The sequence below is a fragment of the Buceros rhinoceros genome, unplaced genomic scaffold (assembly GCF_000710305.1).
Source record: "Buceros rhinoceros silvestris isolate BGI_N320 unplaced genomic scaffold, ASM71030v1 scaffold5637, whole genome shotgun sequence".
NCBI lineage: Eukaryota > Metazoa > Chordata > Aves > Bucerotiformes > Bucerotidae > Buceros > Buceros rhinoceros.
In genome coordinates, this window is record NW_010421457.1 from 34,217 (window position 1) to 50,584 (window position 16,368).

At 39.8% G+C, this 16,368-nt stretch overlaps 2 protein-coding genes across 2 annotated transcripts in view; one reads left to right on the forward strand and one right to left on the reverse strand.

The window, feature by feature from the left end:
- Window positions 1-13,766, forward strand: part of LOC104496533 (matrilin-2-like) — a gene marked incomplete at its 5' end in the record, with an annotated part of 45,312 nt that extends 31,546 nt beyond the window's left edge. The window contains 12 exons of the mRNA XM_010139665.1: window positions 741-863; window positions 958-1,080; window positions 1,171-1,293; window positions 1,460-1,582; window positions 2,335-2,457; window positions 3,279-3,287; window positions 4,503-4,916; window positions 7,441-7,593; window positions 11,415-11,486; window positions 12,062-12,172; window positions 12,418-12,513; window positions 13,626-13,766. Of these exons, the coding sequence (XP_010137967.1) occupies window positions 741-863; window positions 958-1,080; window positions 1,171-1,293; window positions 1,460-1,582; window positions 2,335-2,457; window positions 3,279-3,287; window positions 4,503-4,916; window positions 7,441-7,593; window positions 11,415-11,486; window positions 12,062-12,172; window positions 12,418-12,513; window positions 13,626-13,678 (1,523 nt within the window). The remainder of the gene's footprint in view (window positions 1-740; window positions 864-957; window positions 1,081-1,170; window positions 1,294-1,459; window positions 1,583-2,334; window positions 2,458-3,278; window positions 3,288-4,502; window positions 4,917-7,440; window positions 7,594-11,414; window positions 11,487-12,061; window positions 12,173-12,417; window positions 12,514-13,625) is intronic.
- A 1,610-nt stretch (window positions 13,767-15,376) lies between these two features.
- Window positions 15,377-16,368, reverse strand: part of RPL30 (ribosomal protein L30) — a 2,699-nt gene continuing 1,707 nt past the window's right edge. The window contains exon 3 of the mRNA XM_010139664.1: window positions 15,377-15,544. Within this exon, the coding sequence (XP_010137966.1) occupies window positions 15,495-15,544 (50 nt within the window). The 3' untranslated portion in view covers window positions 15,377-15,494. The remainder of the gene's footprint in view (window positions 15,545-16,368) is intronic.

Consider the following 16,368-nt stretch of genomic DNA (forward strand, 5'->3'; position numbering starts at 1 on the left):
CCCTACACATTAAACCTGCTGAAGAGTCAGTCTGAACTTGGCTGTCAGTACTGTTTGACTTTCTATGTAAAGGTAGTTCTCCATTAAAACATTGTGAATGTTTTCTATTGTGTTGCAGTGAAAAAGAAACAGGGTATTCTGATGGATGGTTTCACTACCTTTGGTACTTTGTTCCTATTTATCCTTCTTGAAGAGTTTTTAACCAACTGGTTTTAACATTACAGTCATATAAATCCTCCCATCAGTTTTCAGCAATACCAGTTAGATCTTACTTATCCTCTCAAATAGAAAAGGATAGTTGCTATTCTTTTGGGGTTAATTTATGCAGACTCTTGCCATTGACGTAGGATGTTAAAGAATTACATTGCTTCATGTCCTGTGGTGTTTTTCTTAATTTTTTTTTTACCAGCATACATTTTTGCTAAACGACTGTACTAAATTATTCCCTCCTTTCATTCTTCCTCTTAAAGTCCTCCTCCTTAATCTAGTCAGATTAATCCAAAAATGATTTATTGTCAGTTGGAGGCCATCCAAACCACGCAATTCTTTCTGCTCAGATGGTAAAGAACTCATGCTGCATGTGAGATAAGCTGTCTGTCATTTAACTAGCCAGAGGTTTGCTTTCAGTTTGCAGGCTTCCATCTCTCTTTGGTCACGGGATTACCCCCAGAGTCTTTGTATTTATAAAAAAAGATTAACTAACTAGCAAACAACATTACATATTATCTAACTATTCCCAGGTAAGGATATTTGCAAATCAGTCAACCACGGCTGTGAACATGATTGTGTTAATGCTGGCGATTCATTTGTTTGTAAGTGTCAGGAGGGATTCCTGCTAAGAGAAGATGGAAAAACATGCAAAAGTAAGTAGTCTGATATTTATCAGTGTACTTTTTATCTGCAGCTCATGCTTGTGTAGAAATGAATTAACCAGCAAGAGCTGTCATCTGTTTTCAGATAAAGACCTTTGCAAATCAGTCAATCATGGCTGTGAACACTTTTGTGTTAATACTGGTGATTCATATATCTGTAAATGCCATAATGGGTTCCTACTGAGAGAAGATGGGAAAACCTGCAGAAGTAAGTAGCATGAGAACTTAATTTGATGAATTATACATATAGTCAAGGCCTCTGCTGATGTATACTGATTACCAACTCTTCTGTTTGCAGACAAGGATGTTTGCAATTCAGTCAACCATGGCTGTGAGCAAGTTTGTGTGAATAGCGATGATTCCTACATCTGCAAGTGTCATGAAAAATTCATACTGAAGGAAGATGGAAAGACATGTAGATGTGAGTAGCCTAAGCTATAAAAGTATGTTTTTATTTGAGGCTTTTAAGTATTGTGGCTGTGAGGGTTTGCACACATGTAGGTTTGTGATTTCCATTTGAACTGGTTAATAACATGTTCTCTCTCCCCTACAAACCTCACCTTGCAAACTCCATCTACTCTTCTCAGATAAAGACGTCTGCAGTTCAGTTGACCACAGCTGTGAACATATTTGTGTTAATACTGATGATTCCTATATCTGCAAGTGTCATGAGGACTTCATACTGAGGGAAGATGGGAAAACTTGTAGGAGTAAGTTGTTTAATCTTTGTTTTCTGCTTTCTGATCTGTTAATGAAACACACTACGCAACCGTAGAGTGTTATTTGTGTCTTTGAAATAGAATCAACTTCATGAAACTGACCTCCTTCATAGATTATTGCCATAATTTTTACATTCTGTGGAAGTTATTTACCTAGCTATCATGCTAAATATAATTTTCATTATTCCAAGGTAAAAATATCTGCAATACAGTCAACCATGGTTGTGAACATGTGTGTGTTCCAACTGGAGATTCATTCATGTGTCAGTGTCACAAGGGATTTATACTGAGGCGAGACAGGAAAACATGCAGGAGTGAGTAGCTGAAACTTTATGGGGAGTATGCTTTTTTTCAGTCATAAAATAAATAACAGACTTAATGTCACTCAAAGCTTGTTCATGCCAGCTTTGCATTTGAGAAATGGTCTAATAAGGATATTCTTTTACTAATTCTCAGATAAAGACCTGTGTAAATCCATTGACCACGGCTGTGAACATGTGTGCATTAAGAATAACAACTCATACAGCTGTCAGTGCCATAAGGGTTTTGTCCTGAGACAAGATGGGAAGACGTGTCGGAGTAAGTAACTCAGTTTGTCAGCCACTCTTCTCTGGCATTGCTACATAAACGAACAAAGATGTCCTACTCTTTTGTCATACATTCTTATCAAATACTATGTTTGGAGTCTTTGAATTTATACGTATGTTAAGTAGAACACATATAAATATTTCAATTTTTTCTAGATAAAGATGTCTGCAAATCAGTTGCCCATGGTTGTGAACATATTTGTGTTAATAATGACGACTCATACGTCTGCAAATGCCAAGAAGGATATGTACTAAAAGAGGATCAGAAAACATGCAGAAGTAAGTACATTTTATTTAGAAAGCATTTGTTTCTTTGATTTCTAAAATTACTTGACCTTACTTCAAATGCCTCACTTCAAAAATTATATAATATTTGAAAGCCCAAAGCATGCTTGAGCATGATGGAAAATGTCTCAAACAATGAACTTGATGCTCTCCTAAGCAAAAAACTAACAAATTGGAACAGTTGTTTTGGTATAGCATCCAGTACGATACTAATTCTTCCAAAACATCAGGAAAAACGCTGAAGTGAAATCTTATTATCAAGAAACGTACACTTTAATCAGATTCATACACTGTGAAGCTTTTACCTTTACATAATTGATTTTAAAGTATCATTAATTGTATTTGCTTATCTTCCAACATGACATGCTTAGAGTATGATACGCTTTTATCTCATCACCCCTCAATACTTGGAGGAGAAACTCAGTAAAAACACCGATTCTGCCAAAGTGGATGTCTTAGATGGGGACACTGTTATGTCCAAAAGAATGGTAACAAGTTCATGGCTGACCTCAGTCCTAACTAAAACCGTTCACCATGAACTGCTGCCCTGTCTTGACTTAGACAATGATACTGCAGTGGTTCTGATGCTCATATTCATTGCATTTCTATCACCTTAATACATGTGACACATCATTTCCTCAGACAACTAAGGAATTCTTGGACAGCAGCTGTAAATAGAGCTATTGTCTAAGAAGCCCAAGCATTAAACCTGAAAGTTCCTTAGTGCTACACTGCCTGGTAACAGACCTCTTCAGGAGCTGCACAGTTCTCTCTTGTAGACTGCTTATAGCATTCTTACTATACAAATATCACAGAGGAGCGGAGTCAAAGTTCATTTGGTCCAGACTGAGATGCAAATCTTATATTCCTTAGTATGGCAAATTGTCCCTGAAGTCCCTCATCAAATAGTAGCTGAGCATCAATGCAGCCAGCCCCTTGGACAAGCTCACTAGTCTATGCCTGCTGGAGGCATTTGCTTTCCAGAATAAAAAAAAAACCACCTGGCAGAATGATTCTGCAGCTTCCTAGACATTCTCCAGTCTCTAAATCCCCTAGCCTTGTCATGGATGCACAGTGCCTACAAACTGCTTTGATTTTTATGTGCACTTGCCAAAAACTATGAGAAGTCCAAATTTATCAGCCTCCTGATAAACTCCCAGGTTCAGTGGGTAAACCAGAAGAGGTTAATTTCAGCAGTACACAAGCCTTCTAATTGCACGATTGTTAGAGAGTTACAAGCAAAAAAACCGTACAAACAATTCTGATCCATGTTTGGCAGCTAGGCACATTGCTAGCGTTTACTCTCTTATCTATAGCTTTTTAGCTGGTTTTCTGCCTCTAGAGGTTTAAGTTTGTGCTATAAAAACATGTGCGTTGTCTGAATTTTGTCCCCGGACTTGAACCTCATCCTACACTCTAGGACTGGCTAGCTGACCCTTCCTCTTCTCGCTCGGCCTTCCCCAAGCTCTTTGGCTTTTGCCTCTCTGTTACCCGCCACTCTAAATATGACTCCTAAATTTTCACCTTACATACAAGTGTGGCTTCACTGACTCATTGCTTTTTACCACCTTTATGTTTTTGCTACTTCTCCAACACAAATGCAGCTCCAATGGTTCTCTTACATGTCTTTCAGTACTGGTCATCTACACAAATGTAAAGTTAGCCTATCCCTGGAAGAAAATTATGATGTCAACACTGTCTCTATGTCCTAGCTAAGTGCTTCAGTTATACAGTTCTCTCCACTTTACAGTCATTCTTAAAATTTGCTGATACTTGCTGTATTTTTAAGAGTCGCAGTATTCTGCAAAGCACTATGTCCCAGTAAGTATTCACTATGATTATATTTTTGTTAAACTCTCAATCATAGGCACATTCTTAGTTTTTGATGAAGACTATACACAACATCTTCAGACACACTGGCAAAGCTGGATGAGCCAGGAACAAGGTACTCTAGACAACCTCTGAGCTTATGCAGTCTCTGGGTGCCTAGGTCCCTTTTTGTGTTTAATGATCTGAACACTCTGCTGCTTTTTTCACAGGATGCACTGAGGGCCCAGTTGACCTGGTGTTTGTGATTGATGGATCAAAAAGTCTCGGAGAGGATAATTTTGAAATTGTAAAACAATTTGTCTCGGGAATCTTGGATACACTTGAGATTTCACCCAAAGCTGCTCGAGTTGGTTTACTTCAGTATTCCACTGAAGTTCGCACAGAGTTTACATTAAGGCAGTTCAGCTCAGCCAAAGACATGAAGAAAGCTGTATCACAAATGAAATACATGGGACGAGGTTCCATGACAGGACTGGCTCTGAAGCAAATGTTTGAGAGAAGTTTCACGGAAACAGAAGGAGCAAGGCCATTTTCAGCAAATGTCCCTCGAATCTCCATTGTGTTTACAGATGGACGAGCCCAAGATGAAGTCTCGGAGTGGGCTGCTAGAGCAAAGCGAAATGGTAGGCGGAGATGCTTTTGTCTCATTCTAAAAGGCAAATATTGTTAGAAATAAGCAGTGGTAATAGTATGGATGTGCTAATCAAGTGAGCGTTTGCCATAGCGGTCCGGCTAGTACAGTGATCACTGTAGCACTCCACATCTTTAGTGTTTGCTACAAGGCACGTAGATCATTCCCAGCGTGGGACCACCCACAGAGTGTCTCAGCACTGTGGTTCCGTGCCACCCACCTGGCATGCCAGGCAGTGCCCTGAACATATCCACTAAGGATAGACATTTGATACAGAGCTTTGGGAACACCAGGAACTTCATCAAAAATTCTAAGAAAATAATTTAAAACGCCCAACCTATTGCTTCAAGATACAGAAATCTTACCCTCCTAAGAAATGCTGTGGTAATAATTGGTTATGTTATCTTTTTATTTACATATAGTTTGTATTTTTAAGCAATTGTATCGTGGTAATGGTCTTCTAGAAGGAAGATGGGTCCTTTTTCCCAAAGGATATAGCTGTAGTGCTGTCTATCTTTCTGCTTCTATGTGCCTTATCAGGTGACATGCTGAAATGTAACTGAGAACTGGTGATTTTTAATTTAGAATATGTCTGGGCAGAAATTCTGATCTGTGGTACAGGTGTCCTAGAGGACAGGAACTTTTCAGCTGTTTAGCAGAGTCAAGTGAAAGTTTTGAAACTGAAAGTCAAAAAAATAAAGGATCCCTTCTTTCTCTGCAAAACATTTTCTATGAGAAACTGCTTTAAGAGCCATGGCTGATGGCCCACAACTGCAAGAAAACAGCCAGACTTTAGAAGATGCTGCACATCTTTTTTCTGTTCTTGTTTTATCGACTTAATAGATCAATCATGACTTGATATATGGTTAGAATAGCATTGGTCAGGACTGATAACCTTCTGTAAGGAGAAAAGGGAAAAATGTACAAGGATACGAGAAGCGGACATGCTAACAAGGGTGCCATTACGATGAAATATAAACAAAGCGGGTTTTTAAGTATTAAAACCGAAACTATTTATATGCTAACTGCTGAGATCTGAGGAAGTGCATGGAAGATCTACAGGACTAAAGAAGAAAAGAAGAACAAGCCAACCTTGCTTACTTGCCGAATGAAACCTCAGCTCTGGACTGTTTACACTGATGTCCATAACGCTACGAGCCAAAGCCATCCCCTGTGTGATTGCAGCGTAGGCTGTAGTAATGCTGAATATGAAATTAGCCTTGAATGCTTTATCACTTGTATCTACAAGTCTTTAAAAAGGAACAGATCTCAGCATGACTGGTCCATTCATTACACTGAAACAGCTTCTGGTGAATGTTTTACTTTCCTGGCTAAAGTGCAATAGTAGGCAGATCCACGACAAAAAGTAAGGGGATACTTGTGTTAAATGTTGAAGAGTTGGAAAATGGGTATTTTATGACATTATCAGGCCTAGGATTCTTCAGCAAAAAGGTTAAAGTTGCAATTCAGTGAGTGTGTAGGTGTTATTACCCTGTGGTAATAAGGAGATATCAAACTTCCTCATCCTAAGTTTTCTCTGAAACCAACCAGCTGAGAAGGCAGCTTCTGCTCGTGCATCTTAGGGAAGTGTTTGAAATACTGTGAAGCTCATAGTTGTATTATAATAAAAAAGTCAGTACTAGTTGTAGACACTTTCTAAGCCAGAACTCATGTAAAGAGAAATGCTGTGTCAGATATGTTCACAAGAATTAAAAAATAACTGCTGAAAAGGGAGATATTGAAGATCACGTTTTGTAATCATTCCTTGTTTAAAATCTGACCCATGACAGGGCTGTAAACCACTTCCTCCTTCCACGCTTTCAGAATGAAGAAAACTACAAATCTTCATTTACCTTCTCCCTAGCACCTCTGCTGGGGAATGCTTGTCCCGAGCACCCCTGTCCTAAGGCTCTTTCTCTCCAAATCAGGGGAAATCCTGTTCTTACCCTCATAGGTCTGGGTGCCTTTGTGGTGCCTCCCAGCCCTCTGTCACTTAGAGAGCAAGACTCTAGTCTCAAAGTGCCCTAAGGATTTCAGTGAAACACTAAGTATTTATATTTTTCTAAAAAAATTACTGCCATCTTTCAGAATTCTGCCCCATTGGATAATACGCAACAGGTCTTCCCATCAACCCAGTAATTAGCTTTGGTGCACACACTCCACATACAGAGACAAACACAAAGCAGAAAATTTCAGTGCCACTGTGAGGCTGACCTCTGTGATTCTCTTGGATGTCTTGCAGTACTTTTTCTGGGGTCATTTAATATCAGTAGTAGCCAGGCAACTGTCATCTCTATCTTAAAAACTGTTAATTACAGCAAAGCAGTGAGTTTCTACACAGCTCTCAATAACTAAAGTGTATTAAGCCCATTCAAAACCAGTAGTGAAGTTACACAGCATATATGCTAGTGCTCGCCTTTTCTCCCTCTGACTAATGCTTGTATTTTCCTTTCATAGAGGAACAATGGTTTAGAACTGCTGATGTAACCATGATGTGCAATTTCTTTTGAATCTAGGTATAATTATCTATGCCATTGGAATAGGAAAAGCAATTGAGGAAGAGCTGCTGGAAATTGCTTCTGAGCCATCATATAAACATCTCTTCTATGCCGAGGATTTCACAGCACTGGAGGACATAAGTGAAGAGCTAAGAGCCCAAATCTGTGAAGGTAATGGTATTCCACTTTCACTGAGATAGAATAGGAAAGAATGCTTATAGATTTTTTTTTTTTTTTGCAGCCCTTAAAGGACAACTAGTCAAGGTCATAGTATACAGGTCATAGATATTGGTGACAGACAATGCCAGGTGTAAGTCACTCACGCTAATTTTTCTGCCCTTTAATATGTGAGGATTATATATCCTTAGTCTACCACCAGGTAAAGTTATATAATAATTTTCTTTTATTTTCATAAAGGTTGCATAAGATGTAGACTTCTGTGCCCAAAATAATCAATTGCTCCCTCCCCTTTCTTCTTCTACAGACAAGTTAGCCATGCACTGAACCCCACCCCGCCAAAGCATGAGCTACTTCATTAGGAATGGGGGACAATAATCAGAGGGATTTGTAATGTCTTAATGAGAATAGAAGATTACTCTTAAGGCCAGTGGCAAAAACCTAAACCACAGCAAAGCAAAGCAAGAGCTGTTGTGCATATTTGTAGAAGACTAAAGTAATTCATTAAACATACATTCACAGCTACAAAGAGCAGATCTCAGTTATGCATTAGCTCCAGGTTTTGCGCCACAAACATGGAAGGTCTGTTCCAGAAAGCACCCTTCCTCTCTGGCACAAACAGCCTCCATATAAACACTCCCAGCTGAAGTTTTGCAAGGGGAAGGGAGAATGTGAGCTGGGATGAAAGCTGTTCAGCCAGAGAGAGCACAGCATGTCTCTCCCGCTCACACATTCCCAGGACTCGGTATTATTCGTACATTCAAATTGATACCTGAAGCAAACTTCAGAAACATCACTGTGAATAATATTAGTCATAGCACTAGAATTGTGCAAGATGATTTAATTTCCACTGGTTTTTATTTGGTTGTTTTTCCTGAAAACAGGTTATATTTTCTCCTTTAATGTTACAGTGTAAAACTGGCAGGCAAGCACCAGTGCATTCCTTCCTCATACAGATGTCAAGGAAGAATCTGAAAAAAAAAAAAAATCTGAGAATGTTTCCTAAAATGTATATTCTTTGTGTTTTCCTCAGTCCTAAGAAGTCCTATGACAACATGAAACCCAGTCTGTTCAATTAGCCTTCTCATTAGGCAGGTAATCTGCTGATGACAGCATGTCGTCTTAAAAGCTTGGGAAGATGCCAAAGCCAAAACTATCTGGCAGCCAGTACAGTAATTGTCACTCATTAGCAAACCCCAGAGCTCGGGGATGGAAGTGCATCCTTTAGGTACCCACAGCGGTGTTCAGCAACCGCAGTTTTCTTTTTGAACTGCATTACTTACTATATGAAAAGTAAGTAAATTCTGCCCCTTTGTGGCAGTTTCTACACTACATCTCTAGTATTGGGCAGAGCTGGTGCCTCTCTGCTTGTCCTCCTCCTCTCTCACCAACAGGCAGGCCATGCCTCACATCTGTGAACTGAGGACCGACCCAGCATTGTTTTTCTGGACACTCCAGGACTACATATTGCTCATCAACTCACTCCACCAGAAATTCTGCCTCCAAGACTGTTACACAAGCTGAAAGTTCACTTTTTAATTTTTCACCCTCTGTGTTGGTTTACAGCCTAAATTTTTCCCCTCCTTTGCAACAGCAGCAATTTCATTTTTACTTTAGCCTTGGTCCTTAGCTGAGAACTTCTGAGGCTTCAGCCTGTGAGGGCAGTGGGAGACCCTCTGAACCTCATGGACTCGCACTGACAAAGCCTGTCATCCCCAGTCCCAGCTGTGGATGGGCTGCATATTTCCAAGTAAAGCAGAAGCCCTCCAAATCTCTTCTGGGGTAAGGCTTTTTCCTTTTTTTCTGTGAGAAAGCATCAGCCTTGTAGAATAGCTGCTGATTACTATTAATTATTCTTGATACTAGTAGTAAAAAAAAAGTTTTCTCTTTTGTCTCTTAGGGGGAAATCAGTCAGAAGGTTCCTATTCATTGCCTTGGTTAATGTTCATTTCTCATCTGACTGGAAGCACTAATGAGGCTACCACAATGTCACACATAATATACACTCATCATGACTGCCTCTCCTCCCGTTCCAAGCATGTGCATTATAGGAGCCTTCAGTTACATGGTCACATGCTATTTTTGTCACAAGACCCCAGCCCTCATCAGATGAGAGCACTCAGGAGCCTGCTGGTTAACATTCTGTTCTCCTTCCAAACTGCAGAATGTTATCGCCGCTGCAAATAGCCAGTCACTGCTTTTGAAGACACCTTCTTGCAGGTACCTTCTCAGAGGCTTTTCCTAACAAAAAACCACTTAGTTTTACAAAAGAGAACACTAAAAACAAACACCCAACTTTAGCATTGTTCCCCAACAAACGTGCATATTTACGTTCACTGCACTCCACCAAGGGACTCAGTGAGGGTTAGCAGCCTCTGTCACTACTCGTCTGATTATTCACAACTTTACAGAGGTGATGACATTGGAAATCTTTGGGCCCCAACCAGTTTCTGAAGCCTGAAGGAGTTTCTGAAATGCCCAATTCCATGTCGCAACACGGAAATCTTCTGCCACACCTCCACCAGCATGGCAGTCTTCTTTCCTGTCCCTCACATCTGAATCCTAATTACCTGTCTGTACCAGCCCAGTGTCCAAAGCTCAAACTTTACAGGTCAGTTCCTCTACCCTTCCTAGATAGCTTCCTTGTTAGCCTACAGCTCTGAAACAACCTGCAGAGCAGGTCACTACCAAGGGTCAAACAGTTATCTTACCTGTTTCAGTCTTAGAACTGTTTCTTCCCTCTTACACTGAAAATCTCACCATCCATGCTCCCAGTTGATCATTCTGTTAGACTCCTCATCTTGCGATGTCCATTACTGTGCATCTGTCAAAATTTACTACACCAACAGATTCCAGCAGCTGTAACAAACCTGTGGGGCCCAGAAGCATTTTCCACCTCCCTTCTGCATCTTCATGGCATATGAGAGTCTGCACCATCACCTCTGACCCTCACACATTCACTTTTTGTGAAAGACCTCAATGTATTTGCAGGAAGGGAGTCCCAGGTGCTCCATCCACTCCCCTGGCGTAGTTGATCAAGTTGTGCCATTGTTAAATGTTCTTTAGCTCATCTGGGCCATTAACAGCTAATTGAAGGTGGAACTTATTTTTCTAGAAAAGAAGCCATTCTTAAGGAACCAAAGCTGCCTCTACATGACCCTCTTGAGGCATGGAAAAGGTAGTGCAGAGAATGACGCACATTCTGTAGGTAGCTACATCTACATATGAGAGTTTCCATTTCTCTCCAGGCACCCCATGACTAAAAAGATGGGTAAGTGGAGTCTGAAATAAATTCCATCATTTTAAAGGCTGTGCTTCATGAATTAGGAACATATATTTTTGTTTATAACTGCAGTGCATCAAAGTTGACTGCACTCTTCTTACCTAAATGCCCCCAACTCCCTGATCAGTGCCTCTCATTATAAAAGAGAAAACTGAAGGAAAGAAATTTCTTCCTTCTCCAGGCAGATTTTATTCTTACTCAGTTCACCCCAAAGGACTGACGGATGACAATCAGACACACAGGAATTCTCACTGAAGGACACAAAGTAGGTTGCTGTCATTTCAGACTGCTTCACTACTATTGATCTATTTTTAAAGCACTTCTGGTTTTGGAAGAGTTTCTCTGATAGTCTGAGTTGCAGGGCGAGTCCTGGAGTTTCCATCAACACTGGACCTCTTCTAAACTGCACAGGTATGAGGCATTCTCCATGTGTTATGAGAGGCAAACACTGTGAGTTACTGGTAAGGGGAAATAATTTTTTTATTGCTGCTTTTGCAATCTCATTTCCTTTGGCAATTTCTTTCTATACCAGCCCTGAAAGAGTCATCTCATCAGAAGGATCCATCATCTGGGAGGCTTCATAAGACTGGTCCACAGCCTTCAGGTTGGCTGTTTTAACTCAGTGTCCTGCTGTCTCCACAGATCATTGTTAAACTGCCTCTTCATGCCACTTTTCGTAGAGAACCCTTACAATTCAATTCACCTGTGAGAGAATTGTTCGCCCCATTCCCCTTCCTACCCCCTCCAAGCCACGCTCCTTTCTGCAACTCAAATCTGCTTTGTACAGAAATTCAAGATTCAACATGACAAATGCATGGCTGCATGCTTTTTATACCATCCAAATGAATTACTTCACAGGGAAACTTATATTTCATCACCTTGTTTTGGTTTTTTAAAGCATGTTCAGCATTCAATCGCATCTGTTTCTCACAGGAACATTCACAACTCACTTCCAGTTCTGCAACCCACAACTTAAATCGTGTATACAGTAAGCACAGCTAACAGCTTGGTTACTTCACACCTTTGCATCCCCAGTCCTCTCCATGAATGATCCTCGCTGCATTCAGTGAGATTACTCACTAATTAAGGAGAACTTGGTGCATGCAAGTAGAAAAAAAAATACTGCTTAATTAAGTGAAACAGGTTTGATTTTTAGATTTTTGGGGGGGTATTCTGCAGGACCTGAGTCAACCACAGTAGCCATCACAGATGTCATTGCCTGTCCCAACCTTGCAATACATCACAAGTACCTTTTTGAAGACAGTCACACTCACTCGGCAAGAACAACAGGTAATCAGGTTATCTTTGTTTAGAATAATCCAGATTGCTCTATGAATATATAGGCCTAAGTGTTGTGTACAATTTTCCAGTATTTTCAAAATCTGCGCCAGAGCATTCCTTTGGATGCTGACCTGCTTGGAGAACAGAAAGCTGTATTAAACCTGCTCTGTATTTATAAGTCCTTGTGATTTCCTCCCCCATCCCATTAAATTTACTCAGCATTTAGCCTATGCTTCACTGTTTCTCTTTTTCAGCAAAAGCTTCAAAAGATAAAGACCAGTGCAAATGTGAAAACCTCGTGACATTCCAGAACTATGCAACCAACGAAGTAAGAAAACTCACCCAGCGATATATCCTTTCAGAATAATTGTTTCTTACATGTAAGACAAGGAGCGGGGGGGGCAGGTTAAAAGAAACTATAATTAGAACAAATCAAGTCTAAGCTGTCTCCATAGCTCAAACCAATCTATTGAAATGAAGTTAAACTACTTAATAGATAACATTAATCTCCAAGAAGCAAGGCTTTTAGGACTTGAAATCTGCCTCTCCTGCATAGGAAGGACCAAGTATTCATAAGAATCTTAACTTTTAATAATGCCTAACAGTAAATATCTTCAGTGACAGCAAAAAAGTGACCAAAGTCAAAAGCTTTGCTTTGAGTTATTTCCTCAGATGGCATCAAAGTAGCATTTACTGGCTACAGGAGTCAGAATACAAACGTTTCCCTTCTGAACTGCTTGGTGAAGCACCCGATGCAATGAGTCATTTAAAACAATACTCCAAATGGAGAAATTCAGAGGACTGAGGTCTCATTAATTTTGCATAAACGAATATGCAGATAAAAATTAGCTAAGTGCACAACAATAGCTTCCCACACACCCCCTCGAAGTTAGTCTGTCTTGATGCTAGGTCCCCTCTTCCTCTCACCTTCCCCTATCTCCAGCCTTACCATGGCTCCTGGAGAGATGGTCAGGGAAAGGGTGTTAATCCTGCAGCAGACACAGCATTCCTATGAGCTGGAAGTGCTTAGTAGCAAAGTGGTGCTGTGCACTGCTTTGCATTGCTACAGCTTCTTTCTTTCAGTGAAGCCAGACCTAGATCGCCTAGAGCTTGCTGTGCTCTACTCCACAGCCGTCTGCAAAGCACTGGCTGTGTAAAAACGGTACCACACACTACACCACCACAGGGCAGCCATGTAAGATCACCACAGACATTCTTAGTGCAGCCTTACTGGAGCTCCCTGCAGTACGAGCATCTACTGTTAGCTTACATGTAGTTCTCAATGTAATTAAGTGGAATGTTTTTTAAACAGCAGTCACTAGAATAAATATTTAGCTTCCCCTTTCAATAGAGGGAAATGGCCAGTTTTAAGAAACGAGAGCAAGTTATGGACCTTAGCAATCAGGCAGCTGACACTGTTTTTCTATTAATTCATCCCATCAGTTCCTTAACTTTTGTCTACTGGAAGAAATGACAAAGAGAATGGAAGACCTGGAAAACAGGCTAAAATACTGATCAGACTTTAAAGTGTATACTACACTGTATATTTATACATACAAACTTGTCAGAGCTATTTTCTTAAAATGGTTCAAAGTAAAATAACAAATCCTTGTGTCTGAAGTTGAAAATAATATTTTGGATCCCTGCATCTACATACTCTATGTTCTTTCTTGCATTGATTGCAAATAAATTTTATATACATAAACAATTTAGTAACTAGCAAAAATTCTAATTAAGAGAACTAAACAACTGCAATAAGCTATGCAAAATAATAAAATGCTGTTATTTTTTGAAGTGAAATCTCCGTGTTTTCAAGTACTTATACAGTATGAATTTATTTGGCTTGCTTTTCTGTATTTCCATCCTCCACTTACTCTGCTAGTATTTTAAGCACCCTGTGTCTGTGGATATATATGGTTCTATACATATACACATACGTATATGTTTGTGTTGAAACTGGGAAAGTAAATTCACAAAGTGGGAAGTCTGCTGGATTACTGGTATCACATTCTAAATTTCCAAGTACTTTCTCTCCTACCATTTCCAGACCATGCAACTCCTCCCTACTGTTCCTTGGTTAGCATTCACTGATTCTCTTACTTGCCCGAATGCAACTAGTATTTTAACTGTGAAAACATTCTTGGGGCAATGCGACTAGCTGCACACCTGTTTATCAAACAGTAAGACACAAAAGCAGCAATTTGCTACCAGCCATTCTAGCCAAGTGAACTGCCTTGCTTTGAGAAGTTTTACTCCTTCCCCTTGGCAGCAATGGCACACACCTGCTACTTTCACACTAAGAGATGTGTCTACACGATCTCTGGAACTAACCCAAACCTGTGGTTTGATAGGCGCAGAAATCAGCAGTTCCTCCTTTGACACACACTGGTTTGTCTCTTTACGGACTCCAAATAGAAATACACAACTTCATCCCTTCTATAGCAGAAGTAGTTGCAGTCAAACTAGACGGCGTGATCTCAGGAAAGCTAATGCATGTACATGGATATGTAACAGCAAGCTTTATGAGGCACATCGTGCCTTGGCGTACAGAATCCGAGTTCTGCAACGATATGCGTACGTACTGACTTTCATTAGGTATTTCTTTTACTCCATGTCAGCAAAGCCCTGGCACCTCAATTAATAATCGCTAGTAATATGGAACATCCTGTAGTCATGGTCTTGCACAAAACAGGCACGAGTTTGAAATACCAATGTCCTCAGCAATCGTGTCTTGAGAACACCAACTCATCTAACAGTATCTTAAAAAAAAAAGAGGGACTAATTTAAAATGAGCTTTTAGAAGTTAACCAGTATCTTATTTAAAGTATGATATTATACATCATGTCTAGCAACTGTCCTATTGGCCATCTGACAAATATGTATTCTCTTCGAAGGAAGAGACAAAGGGAATAAACCTCCATTAGTACTTTATGATTGACTTGGCAAAAATAGTGTGAATTTATTTTAGTGCAAGTAAACCCCTTTGGGGTCCCCCACCAACATCCCAAATTTCTTCCTGTATCTCACATTACAGCTTAGTTTTGCATTAGCATTCCACAACCAAAAACTACGGAAGCCCTAGCCTGCAGGGATTTGGCACCCTCCTTGTCATGATCAACATTGCTCCACTTGTCTCTCAAGATCCACAACTTCTAAAGAAACAGGCAGGTTCTATCCTGTGGAGGTTACTTCTAACAAAAGGAAAGACAGCAGTGGTAAAGAATCTTCATTTATATAGTTTGTTCCCTAAAACCAGCAAAGATATAATACACTTTTTACTTAAAACAGATCTGTGACCAGTTTTATTGTAGAAATAACACCTTTTCAGCATTTACTTCTCACTGGTTTGTTCTGGCATGCTTCTGATGATGTCAGAGTCACCTGCAAAACAAAAATATATTGCTGTAAGAGGGCCCACAGAAAGACCTGTTTTTCAGGAATAAGCCAAAAATACAAATAGAAAACAACTTAAAAGCATACAATTTGTTTAGGAAAAAGCAAGTAATTTTGATGGTTGATAAAAAATTACTTCTAGCTGTATTTTGCTAATCCATACACATTATTTTTACAATAATTAAGTACCTGTCACTAGCATTTACAAAGCCAGTACTAGAGGAACAATCTAGTCCTGGAGGACACAATGCATAGTTTTAATATAGCGAATGTCTAGCCTCCCCTGATCACGAAAATATCAGGACAGCGAGAATATTCGCATTATGTTACATAGCAGTAAGATTTACTTGCAGTTCATTCCCCACCAAAAGTCAATCCTAAAAGTAACATTTTGAAGATTAAATTTACATCTACTGTTTAATCACAAGCAAGCTAAACAAAGTTTTCTGAAGAAACAGCAAATTCAAATGATGTCACTTAGGGTACAGAACATTTAGTGAAAATTATTACAGAAATTATTAAATCCATGCGTATGCACTTTGGTCAACAAACAGAACAAAAGACTGATTATTCTCTTAGAAGATTTTGGAAAGAGGATGAGAAGTCACCTAATTTGTCTCAGTTTAAGAACAGTCAAAGGTGGCTGTAAACAGCATGTTACACAAGATCATATTGCAGCTGATGGGCTCAGAAACATTACCATAAAGTTGCTTCCCAGCCACTAAAACCTCATTGCAGACCAATGGGTAGACAAAACACAGTCACAAGGTTTTGCAGTAAAAGGAGCTATGCGCAAACACACACAGCAGGAA